The 25,674-nt window shown below is 34.8% G+C and overlaps 1 protein-coding gene across 2 annotated transcripts in view; it reads left to right on the top strand.

The window, feature by feature from the left end:
- The window catches only part of KYNU (kynureninase), a 127,844-nt gene that overhangs the window by 72,855 nt on the left and 29,315 nt on the right, over positions 1 to 25,674 (top strand). For both annotated transcript variants that reach the window (XM_054506239.2, XM_064586463.1), the window contains 2 exons: positions 10,315 to 10,413; positions 11,398 to 11,471. In XM_054506239.2, coding sequence (XP_054362214.1) covers positions 10,315 to 10,413; positions 11,398 to 11,471 — 173 coding nt within the window. The remainder of the gene's footprint in view (positions 1 to 10,314; positions 10,414 to 11,397; positions 11,472 to 25,674) is intronic.

Raw genomic sequence — 25,674 nt, forward strand, 5'->3', positions numbered from 1 at the left:
TGTGTGATAGGGCCATTCTAGACAGCTTTAAAAAATTGACTGGATTACAAGAAAGCAAATGTTTTAGTATAATTTGACAGGAAATGCATGACAAGAAATGAATCTATAAGGCAGACATAGGTAAAGAAGGGCTTACTAAGCTATATTATACATCTTGAGCTTCTCCCTAAAGGCATACAGAAAGCCATTGAAAGCTTTTAGACAGTAAAGATACTGCATTTTTTTTAATTTTAAATAATTTTCTGCCTACAGTAGGAATGGGATACAAGTGGGCAGAAGTTAAAAGAGGCAATTGCAGTCACTATGCAATAATTTGGAAAATCTCTATCATGATACAGTTCAACATGGGTGTACCAGATAACAGATTTATCTCATACTACATGAAATATTTTTTTCTGACCTCTCATAGAAATAAATTTGATATAACTTTGTTATCTCAGTCATGTTAAAGACAGTTTTCATATAAACATAAGAAATTAAGCATCTATACTGAGCTCCTGTGGTTTCACCCAGATTTAGCTGTTCATAGAATCCAAGGATAAAAGAAGGACCATAGGTGTAGATATAGACACAGAGATAGAAAAAAGGGAAAAAAATGACCTAGAATTTACATGAAATGTCCCATCAACTAAATGTCCTTTACTTTGAGAATAATGAAGGATTATTCTTTTAAAAAATATACAGTAAACTTCATCTGTAGTCTTAAATTCATCCAGGTTGCATCCTGGGATCACTAAGTCAAAATACTTTGGTAAGGATCAGTACCCAAGAATCTAAAACTTTTGAGCTGTTCCTAAGAAGTTTTCATCAGATGTTTTAATTTAAGCTTTTCATTAGATGGACCACGTAAGAAAGACTGATTAATTCTTAATAAAAGAGGAATTTTGGACTCAAGATGCTGTTTTAGAATTACAGATCTGGCAAAAGCAAACCTCCCGTTGCCAGTCATGATTGTTGCTTCTCTAACCAATCTCATCAGAGCCACGGTACATAACTATTTCTCCAGATATAGCTTCGTCCAAACCTACGCCCCTCCCCCAAACTAAATATTATACTTAGGTTGTTTTTGTTTTGTTTTGTTTTGTTTTGGTAGATGATATGCATTTTGAAATATTTTGGTTGTCTAAGACCCAGGCTACTTTCTCCAATATCCTATTTTTCATACTAGTTGATTAGCCAAAGGAAGGGTAATGTAAGTCTTTGTTAAACTGAAAAAATGAAAGTGTTCCAACATGACATATATAGACTAATTCTAATTTATTCACTAACCACTGTAAGAATGGAAAGGCAGTTTTGTGCCTCATGGCAGTGAAAGTGGAATTTCAAAATATCCTTAAGCAGAAAAAGAAAAAAAAAAAATCCCAAATAAAATGTGAGATTTCTCTTAATGTCCTCTTTCATGATTCTCTTCTGTAATCAGTAAAATTAGTTATGCAAACAAGATTAGGAATATCAAACTTCAGTTGAGGTCAAGAGAAAATGTCGATTTTCTTAGCAAATAATCTATCTTAAGTAAGGTGGTGAACAAATAAGATTACTGTCATATTGTCTATAAAAATAAACTTGAAGAGAAGAAATTTAAAAATGATGTCTTCAAGAATTATCCTATAGACTCCTTTGCAATGTGATCAAGTTAAGTATGTATGTAAATTTAAATATATAAGTAAATCTGGTTGAGAAATTTGCCATGTAAATTGACATAGTAATCACTAGAACATATGAAGAATTATACTTTGATTTCACATCTAAATGGGGCGCTCTCTCAATATAGGTATTATTACCTTGTGATGGATAAATTAAAGAGTTGCTATAAATTCACTTTGTAACAGGACAACAGGTTACAACCTGTTCTAGAGATTTGCTTTGTCTAGCCCTCTTTCTATTTGCAAACATGGTATATTTAAAAATACAATTATCACATGCCAACAATGAAAAGTAAAGAGTTTTTTTTTAAAGATTTTATTTATTTATTTGAGAGAGAGAGAGAGCACAAGAGGGGGGAGTGGGAGAGGGAGAAGCAGACTCCCCGCTGAGCAGGGAGCCCGATGCGGGACTCGATCCTGGGACTCCAGGATCATGACCCGAGCCGAAGGCAGTTGCCCAACCAACTGAGCCACCCAGGCGCCCAGTAAAGAGGTTTTATATAAAAATTCCTAGTTTCAAATATCTCCTGAAAAATGAGAAGGTTGACAATACTGGATCATCATTCCTGTAGAATGAGTGGCATGAGAGGCATGTAGAATGAGAGGCTGGCTAACAACACTGCCCATTTAATGGGATTTGAGCTCTTCAGCACGACTCCCATCTGTACCTGGCACTGAAGCAGTGATGGCTGGCACATAGACTCATGCTTTATTACAAGACAGGGTAAAGTGAAGTAATTCTTATAGGCCCAATTCATATACTTCTTGACTAACTCCTGTAGAAAAATGAGTGTGCAGTCCTTGACCTTCATATCAAGATTTTCTTGCTCCTCCGTATCAGGCTAAATCTGTCTTTCTGTTGTATTTTCATAGCATGATGGAAAATGTATTATTGGCCACCTTTTGCACTGTCTTATAATTATTTCTATGCCTTTCTTAAGTCTCAAATTTAGGAAGCTTATGTCAGCAGAGTGCTCAATGACTTATTGAGGGTGGACCCTATAAACTTCACAGACACATGCTAGTGCTTTGCACATAATCACTTATCTTTAAATACATACCTGTTTGGCCAGTGAATGAATAAGTGTGTGCACATCAGCAAGAATGGATTAGGCTAACTTTATGGATTATATACTGCATAAAAAGCACAACTGTATCCCCACTGAAATAGAATTAGAAAATTATGGAGGAGTTATTTATAATGGATAGGTATTCTAAAAATCAAAACATGTAAATTTTGAGTTCTTTATCAAATTCCATTTCTATTCTTTGACACACTTAGGACATGCAGACTGCTCCACTAAATCATTAAATATTAAATGAACTAAATTAAGCTTGAAAAATTACCTTGAGCTGTTTTTCCCATCTTGGGTATCTGAAATAAATCAAACTATTTTGTGTGAGGTCCTTGCCATATGGAGAAAGACTCCAGAAGAGAACAGTACTACTCAGTTTGTCGTATTTTTTCCCTTCAGTTTTATACTTGCTTCTGACAATAAATAGAGATGACAGTCACTGTTTTTTTTTTTTTTCCTGGTAAAAGAAATAGCTGAAATTTACTCTTGAAAGCATACTCTATTATAGTAAGACATTTTCACCTGCAAATAACACAACACTCTGGAGTCACAAGATCTTTCTGCCTTTTCTCTCTCCTAAATCCTTTACTCTTTTCTCCACAAAGCTGTTGGCTCTGTCTCATACCTTCTTAACTCACACATCATTCTTAAATTTCATTAACAAAGTGCTCCCATGTTCCCCACCTCCTATTTCTCATCTCCAGATTTGTCAGTTGCATCAATATCTACTTTAAGAAAGTCCAGCTAGAAGGATGAATCTAAGTTTCTACAATAGCACTTTACACAAATGTGACTAATAATAGGTACTGTTGGAGAGGAAAAATTTCCTTTACCCTCAAAGATTCTTCTGGCTGGTCTAACAATTAAGTTAACACGAGACAGGTTAACAGGAGAAAATCAAATTTGATTTTGTACTTACGGGAACCCAGCATGCATGAGAGGTTCAAAGAGAAAAGTAAAGTAAGGTATATATGCCATCCACAGCTAAGGAACAGGATAGAGGCCTGGTGCTTCAAAGGGGAGGAGGCAATTCACAGCACAATATGAAGAACCGATGTTTGATGATATTTAAATGTTTGCCCTGGCATAGAGATAGGTCATTCAGATAAAATTTATCTCTGGTAATAACTCCTATTCTGAGAAAGACTCCCAATTTAGATTCTCCTAGGTAGTTAAGAGTGGAGTAAAAATTTCTCTTAAGTTTGCAGAGTCTTGATTGCCTTTGGCTCAAAATGGCAAACATGCCAAAGTGGCACAATGCGGGGACACATGTTCCAAACTCTTTCATATGAAAAGAAATGTGAAGGATACTTGAAGAGCCTAGTAAATTTAGGCTGAATGAAAGACTTTCAGAATAAAAATTTACTCTGAAATATTTACAGAGATAGTGAGGCACCTCTTGCAGAGATCTTTACTGAGTATTAGTATTATGATTATGATTATTTTAATTTAGCATCTGTGTATGCTTTTGAATCACAGCACTTGAATGAATTTTGGAAAATTAAGTGCTTTAAAACTATGTCAGGAAAACCTACCAGCTTTCATCTTCCTCTTCATTCCCACCTTCCTCCCTAGTTAATCCACCGTTTGTTCTTATTGTCTATATAGGGTTGACCAACACACACACAAACACACATAACATTCTCACTCACATATGCTCCTGTAACTTTTTTGTCTGTTCACTTGCCTCAAAGTTTCCCATCAGTTTTTCTTTTCAAGGTAATATTGTCCAAATTTATAGCACTGCAGTTCTTTGTTTCCTATGAGTCTTATACCAAACCAGGAATGATATTGAACAATGTTTAAAGACTTGATTTGTATGGTGTGAGAGCTGTAGTTCCCACAAACAGCCATGGCGAGGTCACATTCTCCTTACCTAGTATACATTACTAGCCTCGAGGTACTTAGAGGCATCTGTAATTTACCCACCATGATGCTAGTGCCACTGCCAAGGGCATCCACTGGTGTTTGGACATGCACTATACAGGGAACACACAGAGACTGGTATGTGTGAATGGCCACAGGCTAGCTGGCAAGCACCTCCTGCAGGTAGCTCCCAGGAATCATGGGACCTACAACCATAGGTGATTACTCAAGTGGCTCAGGACAAGTGTTCTTTATTACCTTAAGTATTTTATTACTTTAGCAATTTTATGAGCTTACCAATGCATACCTGCTGACTATCAACTCTGTGTATACCTACAAATATCTTATTTTGATAATTACCCTTTTCACAAATCTGCTACTTATTGGTGGTCTTCATAATTTATAGGATTTTTTGGTGAAGAAGAAACAAACTAATAATATCAGTCTGAAGTCAGTCTGTCTGAATGAATCAATAAAGTTATCAGGAAAAATTAATCTGTATTATTCTGTGTTTCATTTTAATAAATAAACAATGAATCAAACTTGAGAGAGAGTAAGCTACCCCTTCACCTGGAAATCCTAAGATTTAATAAAAATCTATTGAAATAGAAGAATATGCACAGCCCCTGTGCATATTATTCCACTGGTTAGAAAAATGGTAGTATTGTGCTAATTAAGATGGCAAGGAAAAAAGCACATGATATTCCTTGTTTTTATTGAGAGGGATTTTGAATATATTTTTGACTATTAATTGCCCAAGAAATTTCATTTTAAAAGATGCCAAGTCTGAATAAATTGCTTGTACCATAAAATTGCAACAGGAACAAAGGGACTCAATTAATACTTTAAAACTTAGTATCAGTTTAGAGAATATTTATTGACAATTGTATGACTCTTTTACTCATTTACTTATTTATTCAACAATTATTTAAGTTGATATTATGCAAAAGTAGAAGACAATAAGATTGGAAAATTGCTACAAGAGATCTATGCAAATAAGGCGATGAGATAGAAGAGAGAGTTTGACAAAAGAATCTTTCATAGAAGTTATCTTACTATCAAAACCTGAGCTACCTATGCAAAGTGAGGAGGGAAGGAGTACCCCGAGACAGAGAAAGGTTTTTGCAAATAGAGGGAGGTAGGTAAGGGGCACCTGACACATGAAAACTAGAAAGGACCAGGTCATAAAGGTCTTTAAAAGCCATACTAAGGAAAGTGAGTTACATTCTGAAGCTAATGGGGGTTCTCTGAAGGGACACAAGCCTTACACTCAAGTGTGATTTAGCAAGCTCATTGGAGGAAGTCAAGGCTGGAAGTATTCAGAATGGTTAGAAGATTACCGTAGTGGTCTGGGGATTGACTACAAAGTGAGGCGACCTGGTGGCGGACCACTGCTGTGCTTGTATGTGGTTGTGTCAATATGATTGTGAGTTCTTGTGGATAATTTCAATACAAATCTATTGAAAAATATTTGATTTTTACTTTAAAAATTGCATAAAGTAGACACTCAGATGTGGAGTTTCTGTTTTCACCTATTCATATTGTTTTTCTACCTACTCTTAAGAGGTAAAATAATGAAAATATTAACTGGATGACTGTAGAGAGGTTTTGGAGAAGTGTTAGCTTTTCCTTTATTTTTAAGATGCTGCCATCTAGTGAAACTTTTGTAAAATCACTTTGTGGTGATCACATTCAAGTTTGTATCTTCTGGCCCTTTCCTCAAACAGTTACATTTTAATAATTTATGTTTCTGCCATCCATGGGGAAAGAATTGTACATACATTAAAATATACTGTAAGAGCCTCAAGTTATTTTTTTATGCAGTACCACAGATGTAACTACAGGACTTTTAATAATAGGATATGGTATGTTGAAGTTTCATGGTTTCTTCATTGCTCCATTCTTTATAAATAATTGATAATAAAAATGCTGCCTTTTCTATTCCATAAGTTTTCTAAGTTGAGTTTTAAAAACAGATAAAAAATTGAGTTGTAAATATTGTTTCATAAAACAAACATCATTGCCTTCATTAGAAATGTTGGCAAGAAAAAAAAGGATTTTAAACTCAGAACCTTTATTTTTTTTTCCAAGTTGAATTTCAGTGTTAAGATGTATCTTAAAATACAAACAAACAAATCTGTGTATGTGTGTGTGTTTACTGAACCTAAACAGTAGTCTGCAAACTCAGATTTTGATCATCTCTAAATCTTGATAGAGATTAATTGTATTTCTTTTCTGTCATTCTCAAAACTTACGTTAGCATGGAGGATTTGTCATATTTTTATGACATGTATTGCTCATTTTTTTCTGTGAGAAGCAAAGTATTAATTCATCTTCCCTTGCAAAAAACAAAACAGAACAAAAAAAATCAGATATATAGTACTGGTAAGAACTTTTTCTTCTATGAAATACTAGTTATGGACACATTATAATGAGTAAAGTTTCTGTTGACTCTTCAATATATTGAGCTTTATGAGACTAATGCTATAGTTTAGGGGTTAGCAAATCTTTTCTGTAATGGGCAAGATAGTAAGTATTTCTGATTTTGTGACCCATATGGTCTCTGTTGAAACTACTCAATTCTGCTTGCAAAAGTTGTCATAGACAATATTTAAACAAATGAGATTAGTTTTGTTCAAATACAACTTTATTTATTAAAAACAGGTCATAGTTTGCATCCCTCTGTTCAGGGAAAGTACCTGTAATAGCAGTTTGAGGTTAATTATTTTTAAGAAGTATTAGAACAATCTAAAATTGGTCCCTCTGCAATTATTTACTTCAAAAATTTCAATCAATAGATGTGTTTCTTCAAAGATGCAGGAGATTTAAAGTTTTGAAAATGTAATTATTAAATATGCACTTATATTTTGGTATTAAAATTATCCACTTAGTAAGCTAAAAATAGAAAAGCTCACAGGTAAAACGTTTTTGCAAAATGAACTATCACCCCTATTTAATGACCAGGGATTTTTTTTTAAAAATTCATGTTTATGTACAAAATTGTCTTAATATGGGATGGATCACTATATTCTCGAAGTAAAACTTTTAACATTTTGATTTACAGAAAGTTAAAGGTTTTAATGATAAGACATTAAAGTGAAAAGTTTATACTTGGGTATAATTTGGGTAATAGAATTTATTGCTTCAGGTTGTCCTTCTGGGAACTTAATGAAAACAGAGGCTTAGTTTCTGAAACAGTGAATTCTACTAGGCAGACATACAAAACACTTGGATCATGTAATCGGGTAAATAAGACAGACTAGAGTCAGACAGTAAGAGGCTATCAGGGTCTCAAGTCAGTGTATAGGGAGAACATAGTGCAGAGTCATAAACAGCATCATTTTTATTTGGTCATATTTGTGTCAGTTGATCTAGGCAATACTTAGTCGTAGAGATCCTGCTAGTCTCGACTGAACTCACTCATGCATCTCTGGCCAACTAAGGAAAGGTGGGGGAGAATAGCTGATCCAAGCTGAGCTCATGTGAGGGTAACTTTGATCCCCATTTCTTTTGTCTTCCATCTGAGCCAGCAGGTTGGCTATGCAGGTGCTTGTTACAGAGATGGCAGAGGGCAAGAGAGAGAGAGCAAGCCTAATCTAATCACTCAAAGTCCTTTGGAGTCTCTGCTTGTATTACATGTGCTAATATTCCATTGGTCAAAGTAAGTCACCTGGCTAATCCCAGGGGCAGAGAACTGTATCCTGTCCACAGTGGGAAGAACTACAAAATTACATAGCAAAGGAAATGGATGCAAGGAAAAACAAAGAATAGGAACCATTAGGGCAATTTACCATAGCTTGTGTATACTTGAATTAATTAAATATGGGCATGATTGGGGTTTAGTGATAACTGAAAACTGCTATTAACTTCATTAGGTTGGTAGGATACACTAAAGCAGAGGTTCTTAAACTTTTTAGTAACGAAAACCTTTTACACTCTTAAAAATCACTGAGGACCTTAAAAAAGGTTTTGATACTGTGTTTATATCTGTATTTACTCTATTTGTAATTAAATACATTTATTCATTCATTCACTTATTTTAGAGCAACAATAACAAACATATTACATATTAACGTAAATAATATGCTGTTAGGGAAACAAAGCCATATTTTCTAAAACAAAAAGAATGTTGTATATTTGGCAAATCTCTTTATTGTTTGGCTTAATAGAAGACAGCTGGTTTTCTTTATCTGCTTCTGTATTCAATCTCTTCTTTTTTTTTCTTCATGAAGCATATGAAGAAAATCAGTCCTCATGCAGATAGAGTCAGAAAAAACAGAAGTAATTTATTGGCTTTTCAGTTTATTGTGAATATTGTTTGATACTGTACCAGAATTTAACAAGTTGTGGTATGCAATGTGAAACCAAATTACTGACCTTTCTGTACTTTGTTACATTAAAATCCATTGTGCTATGGTGAGGGCTGTGAATTGTGTGAATTGTGTAAGAATGATGAATCACAGACCTGTACCTCTGAAACAAATAATATATGTTAAAAAAAAAAAAAAAGAAGAAGATAGTAGGAAGGGAAAATTGAAGAGGGGGAAATCAGAGGAGGAGATGAACCCTGAGAGACAATGGACTCTGAGAAACAAACTGAGGGTTCTAGAGGTGAGGGGAGTGGGGGGATGGGTTAGCCTGGTGATGGGTATTAAAGAGGGCACTATTGAATGGAGAACTGAGTGTTATATGCAAACCATGAATCATGGAACACTATATCAAAAACTAATGATGTAATGTATGGTGATTAACATAATAAAATAAAATTTAAAAAAATCCATTGTTTGGTTTTACACTTTGAATATATCTTTTATCCATGCTTGATCTGTAACATCAAACATTGGTTGTTTGAAAAATATTGGTAATCTACCTATTTCATTATATAATATTTTAAAATTATATATCACTACTAAACTCATCAGAAATATCTTTAAATATTGGGAAATGGACATACTCATAAAAGCGGATACAAATTTTCAAAATCCTAATTTCTCTTGGAAACTACTTTTTTCATTGGCAACAAATATCATGAGTGGTTTTCCTTGAATTGACAGACTCACTTCATTCATTTTCAGAAGAATGTCTGTCAAACACCCAAGTCTGAGTTACTGTTGTTTGTCTTTCAATTGTTCTTTGATGCAAAAAATGGTTCTCTGGGAAATAAAAGTGGCTAGTTCAGCTTGCAACTCAAATAATTACATGAGTACATTATTTTGAGGCAACCATCTTCAGAATGTGCTCAGATGTTTTATGCATACTTCCCACATTAAACCTTAAACATATGAGAATTAAGACATTGAGATTTAAAGAAATTAATCATTTTTACAGCTTTCTCAAGGAGATTTTTAAGTGGAACTACTTATTGTCCCTCCCAACCCCCCAAAACTAAATGGTTTTGACCTGCCATGACTGCTAGTATGATTTGGTGCCACTGCCTTGGTTTGTACTAACATGCCGGCAGTTTTCCCAGAACTGCTTTTGTTCTATCAGTGCAAATGTCAGCACAGTGAGGAAGGCAAAGAACGTCTTCATATTATGAAAACTATTTTGACCTGAGAGGATCTTGGAAATGCCCAGTGTTTTACGGTTCAGACATTGTGAACCACTGCACCAAAGGATAAACTATGTTTATAGTACAGCAGTTTGTCAAAGATTTTCTCAGAGATATTTATACTTACTATTTCTAATCATTAAGCAAATTTAAAACTTGTTCTTTTGTTCTTCCCCAGGGTTGTTTTGTTGGCTTTGATCTAGCGCATGCAGTTGGAAATGTTGAACTCCACTTACATGACTGGGGAGTTGATTTTGCCTGCTGGTGCTCCTATAAGGTACAAATTACTTAATATAGTTACATCCTTTTATCACACATTGACAATGATCTAAATGAAAAACTGGATCAGCGGCCAGTTTTAACCATTTGAGTTACTTTGCTCCATTTCTTTCATTACTGCTTTTTCTGATTTTAGTTAATTATAAAGTCATATGATACAATAGTATAAAAATTAATTAAAATCAGGTATTTTCATCCACTGTAGAGTAGTTACTCCTTTATTTACCTGGCTGCTATAGAAAAGTCAGGAGGTTTGGGGAGGCGGGGAAGCTCCACACTTAGAACTTAATTGAAATTGATTAGGTTCTTAGTTTTTTGTTGGTATGTTGTGAAATTTCTACTATGTAAAGATAATTCTTACGGAATCAACTTGATACTGACATCTGAAGACAATTTAATAGACAGGGGTCATGGAAATGAAACCAATTTTATTTTAACTTAGGTGTTTTTAAAATATGCTACTTTCTTACTACTTAAATATTTTTGTGACAAATAATTGAAATGAATAAGCTTTAAAATTAGATAGACTTCATTAGAACTGTTATCTGTTAGTTGGGGCAAAATTTGACCAAAAAAGTAATAGGTATTTATTCTCAATTAATAATGCTGGGGTGCCTGGGTGGCTCAGGCATTAAGTGTCTGCCTTCGGCTTAGGTCAGGATCCCAGGATCCTGGGATCGATCCCCGCATCGGGCTCCCTACCCCGTGGGAAGCCTGTTTCTCCCTCTCCCACTCCCCCTGCTTGTATTCCCTCTCTTGCTGTGTCTCTCTGTCAAATAAATAAATAAAATCTTTGAAAAAAAATGCTATGTTTATTTTTTCTTCGAATAATAAGGTGACGCAAAGTTCTGTTTTATTATAAAAGCTCAAATTATCACATGTTTTGAACTGGTCAAAAGTTGGTTTCATAACATAAAAGTCAAATGATTTCATTGTTTAGTTTTGTCATATACTCAAACAATTTAATTTCTTTTCAATCCAGTATTTAAACTCAGGAGCAGGAGGTCTTGCTGGTGCCTTTGTCCATGAAAAGCATGCCCATACAATTAAACCTGCGTGAGTACCATCTTCACATTCTTTGGTGATGAATAAATTAATTTGCATTAATAATATGCTAAATTTACATAAGTTCATTAAGGTACTATCCAATAAGAATCTGGATTGATTATAATTGTATCACTACTCTATTAACAATGATGCACTTTATCAGAAATAAATGCCTTTCAAAGAGTTCAGTTGGTTGAACAAGAAATTTAATCACAAAAAGGGAAGCTTCAATGCTAAAAATGAGTCACTGTAATCATGTAGAGCAGATGGTTTAATGCAAAGAGACGACTTATTTTTGTTCAAAAATTAGACTTCAGAAAATTTCAGATTCCTCACATTGATGAATAAATCAAAGGCAACCAGAGCTGTGCCTAATCGAGATTTAAATGTGGTATGTTATTATTAAAATTACATCTACCTTTAAAGCTAGAAACATTATACCGTGGTCTTGTAAGGATTATCTTCTGTCCTAAAAGATTTTATAATCCATGAAAACTGAAGAAGCTGAACACTGAACAACACAGGCTGATTGCATAAAAAGCGATACTTTTCTACTTTATATAACTTTCATTTTTTAGAGCAAGTATAAATGCAAATGTGATCTATTAACACATTTATACATTTTTATTTGGGGAACTTGTAAGTCTGTTTTTATCTGGTATGGAGAAACAGAAATAATATTCTGCAAAAGTTCCTTTAATAGCTGTTGTATCAGAGTATGTGTGATGAGGAGACTGTCTAGACTCATAATAGGTAATATAATAATGTTTGATTAGTTTTCTGAATCTTCTCAGCCACTGGCTGAGTGGTGTAATCTTTATAAGAATTGAAGCTGAATTTAATAAAACTTGGAGCACCTCACATTTCTGAGATTTTACGCATATAAATCCAAGAAATTTAAGATGATTTGCTGCAGTTCATTTAATCATGTCTAAAATTTCTTCAAGATTTTAAAGTTTTAAAATTAAATAGAGCATTTTCTTTAGACAGGTATTTTGTCAGGCAGACGTCTTCCACAAATATACTGTCAGTACATTAGATTTCTCCCCATGTCCCAAATTCTCTGAAAAGAATATAAAGCATTATTATGTTATAGGAATGCCATGCATATTTTAAAAGATCTCTCTTTCCTTTTTAGCAAATCCTGCTGATAGTGTTTTACCTAGCATAATTGTTTTCCATGTAGACAGTATAATAGGATATTGCTTCCTTTGGGTGAAGACTCACTACTCTGACCATTTCCCATTCTCCACTTGTTTAACTTGTAATAGAGGATCTGATGAATTGTATCAACCCCAAAACAAGCTGGTGAACTGGTTGGAGGCTATGTAAATAATCTACACAAATTCTCGAGAATGTAAGGGTTAGCAGTTTAGTTCTGATCTTACAGCATATGTCTGTTGCACTTGAGATTTCTTTCATCACGATTTACCCTTTATGGATGAGGAAGAAAAGAAGATGAAGGGTTGTAGTGGGCTCATGTGTGCTTCATCTTGTAGAATCCAAACATCCTCTAGGACACTGTATGTGTTAAATCTTTGGTCCCAGGAGAAAGACTATATAGACAGACCAGATTTGCATTACTGCTTGATCACTGGCTGGTCTATACCCTGAAGAATGCTCCTTGATCTCTTGGTGTTCTAGCCTCTAAATACAGGTAATAGGGACGCCTGGGTGGCTCAGTCGGTGAAGTGTCTGCCTTCGGCTCAGGTCATGATCCCAGGGTCGTGGGATGGAGCCCCGCATCGGGCTCCCTGCTCAGTGGGGAGCCTGCTTCTCCCTCTACCTGCTGCTCCCCCTGCTTGTGCTCTCTCTCTCTTTCTCTGACAAATAAATAAAATCTTTATAAATAAATAAATAAATAAATAAATAAATAAATAAATAAATGTAATAACAGCATCTACCTCATAGGCAATAATTCTGAGAATAAAATGAGATGGGGCACATGTAAAATGCTAAGCACTGTGGCGTAAGCATTATATGTGGTCCTTAAATGGAGGCTAAATGCTTTGTTGCTTCACTGTGAAGTTGTATGTTAACTGGTAGACTTTGGACTAGTAGAGATCATTTCTCTTAAGTAGAAAACACAACCTCAGAGGTTATGGTTCGTTACTGTGAGGACGTTAAACAGTTTTGTTCATTTCAGCGGGCCTTTGAGAAACTGCTGACCGCGTAAGTCTCCATTCCTCGAATTCTCTCTTGTCCCGGCCTTACCATCTTACTGGTTCCTCATTAATTAATGAGTTAATGAGATCTTTATGCATCTTCATTTCATATTTGTATGAGAGCCATGCTTTTAAATTTTTTTGAAAATTGTATGTTATTATCTGTTGTTGCATTTTAACTGTCTGGCTTTGGAGACTGACAAGACTCAAATCAGGCTTGACTTATGAAGCCCTCTTTACAGAAAACCCCAGTTGGTGTAGTTTGTTGGTTTGTTTGTAAAGCTTTTTTTTAATGTCATGTCGGAGTGACTAATTCCAATGGTGACAACTTCTACCCAATAGTGTAACTGCTATTGATATTAACAAACTTTGTGAAGTAAACTCTGTTGCTTTTTTAAAGGGTGACATCTAGTGGCTAAGCATGTTATTTCAAATAAATAGTATACAAATGACATTTCTTTTCACTATTCAGTCGTTTATTGTTTCCCAAGAATTTTTAAATTATATATATTTAAACTGTAAATATTATTTGACTATTGTTTATAGTGCAATAATTGTGTAGTCAAAGCCTTCAGTAAAGAAAAATAACAGGATGAAGATCAAAGTTAAGATTAGGGGCATTATAGGTATGTGATTAAACAGAATGAATAAATGTTCATCAAGGGTGGTGGAGAAGGGCATTATGGAAGTGATTGACCCACCAGGTATAGGTATAGAGAGTAGATCCCAGGACATGTAACCCTGCATATTCAGTGTATAACTTTGAAGTATCTCTTATATGTTTCCATTAGCAACTGGTAAATTACATTTGTACCAAGAATGTCACTACTTTTTCTTCTTCCCTTTTTTTTTTTTTTTAGTTTAAATAGGTATTTTGGCCATTGTTCAAACAGATGACCTAAGACTTTTTCCAAGAACCTTTTGACAGTGAAGAGAAAGAGTACAGGCCATACTTGCTCCACAGCATTAAGCATCATAACTCAAGCTGTTATTCTTAACTAGAATTTGACCTTGTCCTAGTTTATCACCACCTTTTCTCATTCCAGTGTCATATTCTAAACTTTGTCTGTAGCTGAGAATTATTCTAAATTAGAACTGGTTGTGAGTAAATGCCATCTTTTTTTTTTTCCGTCAGGGCTGACTTCAACTCAGTCTATAAAATTAATAATTATCATTCTGAGATATAAAGGGAAATACTTTTAATTGTAGGTATTTGAGAATCAGAAATGTATCAATAAAAGTACTTAAATACTTTGTTGTTTTTTTTTTTTTTTTTTAAGATTTTATTTATTTGACAGAGAGAGATACAGTGAGAGAGGGAACACAAGCAGGGGGAGTGGGAGAGGGAGAAGCAGGCTTCCCGCGGAGCAGGGAGCCCGATGTGGGGCTCGATCCCAGGACCCTGGGATCATGACCTGAGCCGAAGGCAGACGCTTAACGACTGAGCCACCCAGGCGCCCCACTACTTTGTTTTTTTTTTTAAACTTTATAAATGTTGACTTTTCTGGTATACTTTAAATCAATACTTTTTGATTTTATAGGATTCAAAAATATCTGAAGCTCTAAATAAAATAAAATATTAAAAAACAAAAGCGGGGGGGCACCTGGGTGGCTCAGTGGGTTAAGCGTCTGCCTTCAGCTCAGGTCATGATCCCAGAGTCCTGGGTTTGAGCCCCACATCGGGCTCTCTCCTCAGCATGGAGCCTGCTTCTCCCTCTCCTTCTGCCAGTGCTCCCCCTTCTTGGGCGCACTCTCTCTCTCTCTGTCAAATAAATAAAATAAAAAATTTAAAAAAATACCTGAAGCTCTTAAAATGTAATTCAACAGCCCCTGCCATAAACACACATTTTTTTTTCTTTTGAGAGACTTTAAGAACATAAGAACAGAAATGGATCATATGAACTATTAAGATTCTTTCTGTCACTTACTTTTTTACCTCCTCCAGTGAAACCATACATACGAGAAAATGGCTGTTCTTCATTTTCCATGCTGACATAATAAACCTCCAAATACTCCAATGTATTAGATCCCTTGAAATGTTCATTTCTCCTGGGATTTTTTTTTTTCTTTTAAGTTTTTTGAGTGACCAAAAATGGGGCCTACTGATAATTTTGATGAAAATGCTAGAATTTTAAATCATGCCAGTACATTCCCATAGTCAGCTAGAGGTGTTTGATTGAAGCCTATAAATAGAGATGTCAGTTTTAAGACTTTATTAAGGGTTTGAGTCATCTCTTTTAATTCTAATAAGCCATTTCCAGGTTAAAAAGAACTAGCCAAAGGGGCTGGACAACTTCGCATAGTTAAGGCAAATTTTAGAACTCAGAAATGTAAGTTATTATTTTCATTTGGCAACTTAAAAAAAAAAAGACATACCAAACAATATTCAGGAAAGTCGAAGAAAGGATAAGAAGAGGCATGAAGAAAACAACTTAAAAATTATAAGCTTATGCCATGCTTGGCCCAACTGTACGATTAATGTTATGAGTGGAGATCATCTAATGCACATTTGTTCTGGGGAATGCTGACTTTATACATTGATTCCACATACTCTTCAGGCAGTGTTGAAGAATGCCATCATCCAAAATTTACCTATAGTTTGTTTTGGTTTCTTAGCGATCCTTTTGGACTTATTACTTATCACATCCTTGTCTAGTACCTATGTAAGGTCTCCTTGTTAAAGGTTAGAGAATAAGGAAGTGTAAGTGATACCAGCAAGGTGTGTAAATTCATGACTCCAGATCCTTTAAAATGTGATGGGCCAATATCAATAAATTTCTCAGAGTTTTCACAGAATCTCTAGTTTAAATGTGACCTCTACCTCCCAGGGCATCTGTTCTACCCACTTAGCCTGGTTCTTTACGTTCGGTGTTTAGTATTAACATGAATGACTTCTCAGCCCCAACTTTTTGACCTCTCAGCCATATTAGATATCCTTGGCCATCTCCTTTGTCATTGATGTTTCCCTCCCACAGCCCTAAGCTTCCAGTGCACCATTTTCTCCTGCTTCTGCTCCAGTTTATGTGATGACTCTTGTATATTTTGCAAAGTTTACTCTTTTGCTTTTTCACTGATTCTCTCAATGCCTCAACCCTTTAGTCCCTGAGCCCAGAAATATCTCATCCACACACATGATTTCAACAATAGACATTTGTAGAGGACACAGCTTTACCACTTGCTTACTTTTTAGCCGTTATTTTAATCTGATTGCAAGTTACAAGATTTTCTGATTATCAAAGCATTAAACTAGTTCCCAAAGATACATGATAATGTAGGAAAGCAAAGATTGTCAAATAGGAAATATTCCCTAATGGACTACACACTTAAAAAATTAGTCCTTACTGAACACCCTTCCCAATTAGTATTAGCATCTATCTCTGTGAATTATTATAAGAGGTCTTGGTCTCTTGCTGATTATAGAATGTTATAAATATCAGATAACACAATGAAAACATAATGAAAATGGATTGTAAAGTAAAATTTTTCAAGAGATTCAAGATTTCCTGATGTAAGTATACTGAAGAATTGCTGAATCAAAAAATTATGGACAGTGAGAATCAGTCAGAGTTAGAACCAATAACAGATGAAGTAGAGGAAATTAGACATGGTACTTCAAAAGCAAATGACTTGAATATCAGGGATTAAAAGGAAATGATGAATGCTTCAAAAATTTTTATAGAAATGATCATTTCTATGGTCATGCTGAAAAAGTTAAATGTAATATGAAAGAGATTGTATTTTTCTATCTTAACATTTTTTAAAATACACCAAAAAATCAACACTTGATTTATTATTTATTCTTTTTAATAATTAGCACATTATACTTTTAACTTGTCAAGTTACAAGTTAATTTTTATATAATTTTAAACTTACTTTTTAAGAGCATCTCAAATTTAATTTTTTCCAATTAATTACTATAAAAATAGGATTATTGGTTTAAAGCGGATTTTATTTTAAATGGCCTTTTTCCAGTATTCCATTGGTCATCAAATAATGAAGACTTCCAGTATATCCATATATCTTTCTAATCTCAGGAATTAAACATGGTGAAACTTCCATTTTATCTTACTCCGACACAAGTATCCTTTCTAAGGTACTCATTTCTTTGTCATGTAAAGAGAATGACCCTGAGTCAGTTAAGAAGACATGAACAAATATAACCAACACATATTTTTGTGCAAGTAACTTTCCCAGATTGAAGTAAATACAAGATATTGCCTATGATTTTAAATTATAATCCATTTGGAGAGATTATTTTATTAGTAACTGAATAAATGATTTAAATGATAGGTAATGCAAGGTTAGAATATGTGCCACAAGGCAACCTAATAATTGCTAGGTGACTTCTCGGACATTGCCTTTGGAGCAATGGAGGGATAGATGTCTTAACTCAGGTGCTTTGGAAAAGCTTGAGTAAGGTGGTGGGGAAATTTACAGTTACAAATCCTCTGCTAAATGGAATGCTATGTTAACTAAGTGAATAAATTTACTGTCTGTTTCTTTGAAAGCTGAAATTGTTGCCTATGAGAAAGACTTCACTTGGTTAGTTTCATAAATTTATGCATAAAGAAGAAGGAAGAATTACTTAAATGATATTTCTTAAAGGAATATATCAAGTGATCATTTTCTTCTTACACTTTTTACTAGAGTTTTTATGGAATCTGAGTTATTGACTTAACAAATCTGCCTATTATAAAATTGCTGTATATTCGTATTCTTCTGTATTTTAGAAATTATAAACAGTGGTGAAATCAGGTTTGTTTCATGCTCATACTTAATTTCAGAGACATGCTCGTGGAGTAGGTTATACCTGTCGTTAAGTCCTAGTCCCCAAATCCTCACTATGAGGGGTCCAAAAGGTGACACACTGATTGAAGAAAACTCATCTATGGAATGATGACATATAATCTACACCTGTCTTCATTCAGAAACCATTGTGGAAAGGATCCCTCATCTTCTTGGCTTGACAATCTTCACTATGCAAAATCATCTAGATGGTTTTTCTGTGTTGTGAATTTAAGGTGTGATCATAAAAATAACATTTATACTCTGAGGTGTGATCATGATTAAATATAAGTTCAGTAAATAATCTCATGTTTTTCAACTCAGGAGATAAAGTAATCCTGGCTCTTAAAGGAAAGCCAAAATAGTAATTTTCAGTATAAAAAGATACATTAAAGCCATTGTTCCTTGCAAATCACTCCTCTCAGATAATGATGACATAATCATTAATTTGGGAAAATTGGAGTCCTTTGAAATCTCAAAACTTATTTTCTCTTCTAAAATTGCAGTCTAGTGTCTCTGAAGATATATGAGATCAATGAACCTTTCAGACACCAACACTAAAACTTGTCAAGGAGCTTCAGCTCTTGTTTTAATCACGGCAAGTTTTGCCCCTAAAGTGACCTTTGGAATCTGCAGGGTTTGTTGTTGTTTAATATTAATTAAACAGTTCAATATTAATTAAACAGAGTTAATATTAACTCTGAAGAACTATTGCTAAACTTTTATCTGTTCTTATTGAGAAACATACATGTAGCTACCTGGCTCTTGAAGATTTGCCAAAAGAGCCACCCTACAGTGATAACCTGCTATGCAGGGCAGCACGGAGAACTTGGTCCTTACACACAGACCCACTGGGTCCTGATGCTTCCAAGACGGGGCCGGGCTAATTTCACAGATGACAAGAACTCTTATCATACATTGTTCAGAACAAAGGTCTGAACTCATGCGATGTGTTTTCTTTGTTTACTTGTTTACTTGTTTTTACTCGATGCCAAAGGAGAAGATTTGATTGGGAGGAAATGATCCTTTTCTCTAGAGTTGGGGTCTGTGTTTGTCATGACAGTTCACGCATGAAGAGTTTGCCTTGCTCTCATCTCTGCTCCAATCAGTTTTGGTCAAGATCTCAGAAGTTTGGCACAAGTTTGTTATAAACCATGGAAACTTGGGCAGAAAATGGCTTTTTTAAATTTTTAAATTTTTTTTTTTAAGGAGCCTGTGATCCTTGTGAGAATTCATCTTTACATGTTCAATGTGATTGCTTGAAAATTGATTATAAATTCTAAAATTTTTGAGTACAGCAACATTGTCTTTATGATCTTTCTCTGCTTTCCTAATCTGCAGTGTTCCAAAAAATACTTTTTAAAATTTTGTTTTTGAATATATGTCTTTCTTTATTCTTAGCATAATAGACAAACCATCTTCTAGCATATGGACGCATTTCTACTTTGCAAGTTATTCTGAAGGGGGCATGATTTGCAAAATACTGTCAAATTAAAATGCATTTCCATATGCTTCTACAAAGACCAAATATATCCAGGGAAACTAGCTACAGACAATTTAAAAAATCCTTCATGAGTATTTTAATGAACATTGAAACTAGTCCTTTCAAAAGTCCTAAATTCAGACATCTTCTTTCTGTTTTTGTGCTTTTAACATCAATATTACCTCAAAGGATTACAAGCCAATTTTTCAAAATATTAATATATTTTAAGAAAGCATATACAGAAAAATTTAAAGGATTTGTTTGTTAATAAAGCTTTCGCACCAAGAAAATATTGACTTAGTTCTTTTAAGAACACCATATTATTCTGAAACTTCAGGAAATAATTTTCATTAACCAAAACTCATGATATCAGGAAGTGCTTTTTTATTTCATAACTACACTTGTCATGCTATTAGATCTCTGGACATACTTGAACAAGCCTCCTGTTGAATAAGATTTGAAGATGTAATGAATATGTAACAGAACCAAGTGAAGCTCTCTAAATAATATTTACAGATGAGTGAACAAATGAGAGGAGAAAAAGGAATTGAGTTTCGTGATACCTTCCCATAGTATTTTCCAGAGCAGCATTAAATCAGTAGACTTAAAAAGTGCAGAGCAATTGTGAACAGATGAATATTTTTTAGAAAATAAGATTTGATAGAGATCTTTTCTACTAACGTAGAGTGAGTTGGTAATATTTTGCCTATCTAATGTCGTGGACATGACAAGCCTTATAATAGTCATCCTTGGCAACTAATTGCTGGCATCAAGGGATGAATGTACAATTTTCGAGCTAAAGCAACCTATTTTGTCAGTTTTTGAGATTTTTGTTTGTCACTAACACCTTTGAATCTTCTTCTGTCACTTAGCTATGCTTTTACTTTTCCTCCAAATGTGCTGGTCACCAACTGCCTGGAATTAGACACTTCTTGTTTTATTTCCTCGGGTTTTTTTGTTTTGTTTTGTTTTATTTTTAATGTCTTAACTCTACTGCTTTCCCTGATCCTTATTCCTATTCACTAGCTCCATCTTCCTTATATGTACCTGAATTACTGTTACTTCTGGATTCCAGTATTTCCTTAACGATAGCAGCTGTGCTTCTGCCTCCAAGCCTTTCTTCTCACTCTGCAAGGTGGTTTAGCAGCGTTAGTATGCTGCTGTGAGGAATGGCCTAAGAATGTGATTGGGAGATTGGGTACCTTGCAACCATGCCTAAATCCTACCGAACGGATCTGCCATGAGGGCAGAGTTTTAGTATGTTCAAACCCTTCCTTGTTTGCCTTTGGTCATCCAAGTTGGATTGATTGGCCAGAAGATAGTGTCAGTGGAGCCAAAGAAAAAACTTTGGCTGATGATAGACAGAGCTTGGAACAACCAAAACTGAAGAGCCAAAAAAGTCTATAATTGTTCATGAAAAGAAGTTAGTATCTTCACTGAACATTGTGAAAGAGTTTTGACTTACAATTGTATAATGCCCCTGTAGTACCTTCATAGTCATTAAATAAATATTTATTGAGCATTGTATATGTATATATATTCCGGGCAATTTTTAAAGTGTTTGGGACGGATGGACAAACAAAGCAAAGATCCCTGTCCTCATACACATTCCATCAAGAGAAGACAAACCATACCTATAATAAGAGGCAAATTATATAATGTGTTTGAAGTTGATAAGTCCTATGGACAATTGGGAAAAGGAGGTATGAGAATACTCTGTGTGGGATCCTTAGCAACATGCAGTATTTAAAAGGCATTCAGGAAAGCCCACACTGGGAAAATAAGATGTGGATGAAGAGGTGAAGGAGGTGGAGGTTGGGTCAAGCAGTTACCTGGTGAAGAGAGTTCCAGAAGAGGGAGTATCTAAGTGTAAAGGCTCTAAGACAGGAATGTGTCTTAAATATTTGAGGAACAGCAAGGAGGCTAGCATGGCTGGAATGGATTGAGCAAACTGGAGATGAGTAGATGAAATTAGAGAGATAGAGGGGTCCATGAAATGTCGGCCCTTAATAAAGTTACAGAAAGACATGGGCTCCATTCCTATTTTGCCAGAAATGTGACAGGACACAGCAACTTGCAAAATGATCCTTCTGGTGGCTTTGTTGGAAGAGGCTGTAGGACAAACAGTAAGGGTAGACTTTGTAAGACCAGCTGGGGAACCATTACAGATAGCAGGCAGGAGGTGACCACAATTCAAAGCAGGAGAGTAGCAGAGGTGGTGAGGAGACATTGTATGATTAGGGATCTATTATAAAAGATAGGTGGCAGCACTCTGAAAGAGGTCAAGAACAGAAATAGATACGTCAGTTAAAGGATGTCTGCAATCACCCAGAAGTGAGCTGCTCACTACCTAAAAGATGGCCATGGCTAATGGGATGAAAAAAGCAGGACAGAGTTAAAAGTTACTAGAAAGTTGAATCAACAGGACATAGAGAAACGTTTGGATAGAGGGGAAAGATTAAGTTGATGTTTGGGCAAAAAGATGCTAAATCATTAATTAAATGTCATGTAGTTATTTCATTTATCAGCTAGAAAAGTATTTCTTGAGATCTACTGTAGGCAAAGCAGTATGCAGTACATAGGGGATAGAGACATGAATGAGCTCCTGCTGTTCTTTCCATGGGAGCAGCAAAAGAAAAGAGAGGCTGGAGAAACCTTTGTTGAGGAGGTGATATTTGAGCTGACTGGAGAAATTCTCCCAAATCTTACTGAGACGGAGGGGAACAGGCAGTGGTGGGGTGTTTGAGGCATGGTGGTTTTACATGCATCCCAGTCAGGGACCAGAAGATGGAGGTCCTTGCATTCCAAATAAGGAATTTTAATTTTTATCTTAGAGACAGGAGGAAGCCATTGACTGTCCACATGGAACAAGTTTACAAATTCAGGTCTCTTCAGCTCTCCAGGTACTGGTTTCCTCGTGGGGGAAAAATAAATAATTAGGCCTGGCGGTCTGCGAAAATTTCTTCTGGCTTTTAAACTGTGATTGTCAAGCATCAGAATAAGGTGGACTGCCTCCAGGGATAATGTAGAAACTGAAACCTGCTTGATGGAAATCTGTGTGTCATCAAATATATTGATGAATTTGGTGACCTTTTTCCCCTCCACCTTGTTGTAGTAGTTGGATACAATAAAGCAGAGTTAAGTCCAGACAAATTTGTAACAAACTTTACTATAACCTTCTCATCTTTTTCCTTTTCTCAAGTATAGAAGACTACTATATGCATATTTCTTAAAGTTCAGCTGCCAAAATTTTGTTATGAAAATTAAGAATATATAAAAGCTATTTGAATGAATAAATTTCTCATTACTTTCTGAATAAAACAATCTTTGTGGAACTTCTTGATTCTGTGAAACATAATTATCTGATGAGGATTTTAGGTGATACACTTTTACTTGAGGTTAGGTTATAGAGGGCATTAGAATATGAGACGACAGGCATTCAAATTTATCCCCAATTGCTATTACAGATTTCTAAGAATAAATAGTTAGGCTATACCCCAAATGTTCCATGTTTTTTGGCAATGCTGTAACAATTTGTCTGATTCAACACATTTTTTTGAGGCCATGAAAGCAGTAAGAAAATTGTATTTAATTTTCAGTTGTGACTTTGAGTGAGAGAAAGAAAGAGGAAGGGTAGGGATGGAAGGGACTGAATAGGGGGTGAGGAGGAGGGGAAGAGGATGAGGAAAAGGAAAAGAAAAAAAAAACAACTTATTTCAGTCAGGTTCATATTCCTAAACACAGACTAAAATTATTAAATGTATGGTAATAAATTGTCAAATTAAAGGACATGATGTAAGCAGTCTTTTATGCAAATGTACTTTCTTAGACCAGATTGTGATCTAATTTTCTTATTTGCTGAATTGCTCCAGTGATGAACTGCATTTTTTAACATAGATTAAGGAGACTGGGAAAAGTTGTTTTGTTTTTTGGTGAGATACGGGAGAAGGAGAGGTAAGGGGTTTGCGGAATAAGTTAATTTAATTCGGTGCATGAAATATTCAGGGATTCATACTGGAGATTCTGCCATTAAAGTCTTGCTAAGGAGATCAAGGAGAGTTGGGTATTTCATTTCATAATTCTTAGCATCCAAAATCATATTCAGTGGATCCCTGGTGACCTTCTCTTACTGAATTTGAATACCATGCCTCAAAGATGTCTTTATAATAAGCGATGCTTTCCATTTGATAATACCTATTTGAAACTCCTTTTAGGAAATTTATGATGTTCAAAGAACACAAAGCATATTAAAATCTTTACTTTTTATTATTTATCAGATCTCTTCCAAAACCTTCTCCTAAAATTCTTTTAATGCCTTCATTCTAAGTAAATGAACTCCCTGCTTGATTTTTAATTTTTGGTGGCAAAAGATTCAAATTTCTAGTCCCAAATGCAATGAGATTGCATCTTAATTGTTATTGTTCATATTCAGTTTGTAGAAATGATTTATGAGCTTGTGATAATAGCTATTTATAAACTAATTTAATGGTTTTTAATTTTACTTGATTAGCTTTAGAATATTTGCTTTTTAGAATTCATGCCAAGATTTCATTTAGATTACATTTCTTTTGTATTTTATTTTGCCTTTCCTACGCTCCAAATGGTGGGGTCTTAAAATGAATTTAACTTTCCCTTAGATTTTTTGTGATGTATTTTGTGTTTGAATGAGTATTTTTTAAATCACCATTTCTTTATTTGACTTTTTTTCCTTAACACATTTTTTAAAATTATGTTATGTTAATCACCATACATTACATCATTAGTTTCTTTATTTGACTTTAAACAATCCCCATTCCATCTATAAAGACTTCAAGGTGTGATATATGAGCAATATGAGCAATATGCTTGTCCAAGTTTACTAAATTAGATGCCTCAGCCTCAGTCAGTGCCCTTTGAAAAGAAGAGGAATTGACTACAGAGATTATAAAAGAACAGAGAAAGTAAAAAAAAAAAGAATAAAGAAATTTTTCAAGAAAAAAAGAACATATTTCTGCTAACTCAGAACCCTGAGTGCATTTTTTTTTTTTTTAAAGATTTTATTTATTTATTTGAGACAGAGAGACTGAGAGAGAGAGAGAGCACATGCGAGGGGGGAGGGTCAGAGGCAGAAGCAGGCTCCCTGCCGAGCAGGGAGCCCGATGCGGGACCCGATCCCGGGACTCCAGGATCATGACCTGAGCCGAAGGCAGTCGCTTAACCAACTGAGCCACCCAGGCGCCCCCTGAGTGCATTTTTTAAGTAATCTGGGGAATATGGCTTTTATAGAATCTCTTGATTCATTAAAAAAAAAAAAAAAATCTGCCCTAGGTGATTTTGCATTTGTTTGTGAATATTCTTGATCATAATGGTCTATATCTACATTTAGGCTTCAACAACTAACACTTGTGTTATTTTAGACTATTTATCGAGAGTCTTGAAACCTCAGTATCCTCATCTGTATAATGAGGATAATAATAGTATCCAGGTCATAGGATTATTTTTAAAAATTAAGCAATTGCTTAGAACAGTGGCTCATAATGAAAGCTCAATTAACATTTGTCTGTTGCTTTCAAAAGTATTAAAAAATTAACAAAAAATATTAAACAGTTACAAGGACTTAAATCGGGAAGAACACATGCATCCCTAAGTTAAACTTGTTGGACTGTTTGTGGTTTTTTAAATTTTTTTTATATATTTTTTATTTATTTATTTGACAGAGAGAGAGAGAGAGAGAGAGCAAGCAGGGAGAACAGCAGAGGAGAGGGAGAAGCAGGCTCCCCACTGAGCAAGGAGCCCGAGC

The sequence above is a fragment of the Mirounga angustirostris genome, unplaced genomic scaffold (genome assembly GCF_029215605.1).
Source record: "Mirounga angustirostris isolate CCGP_5_RB_7025 unplaced genomic scaffold, mMirAng1.0.hap1 SCAF_3, whole genome shotgun sequence".
NCBI classification, from domain to species: domain Eukaryota; kingdom Metazoa; phylum Chordata; class Mammalia; order Carnivora; family Phocidae; genus Mirounga; species Mirounga angustirostris.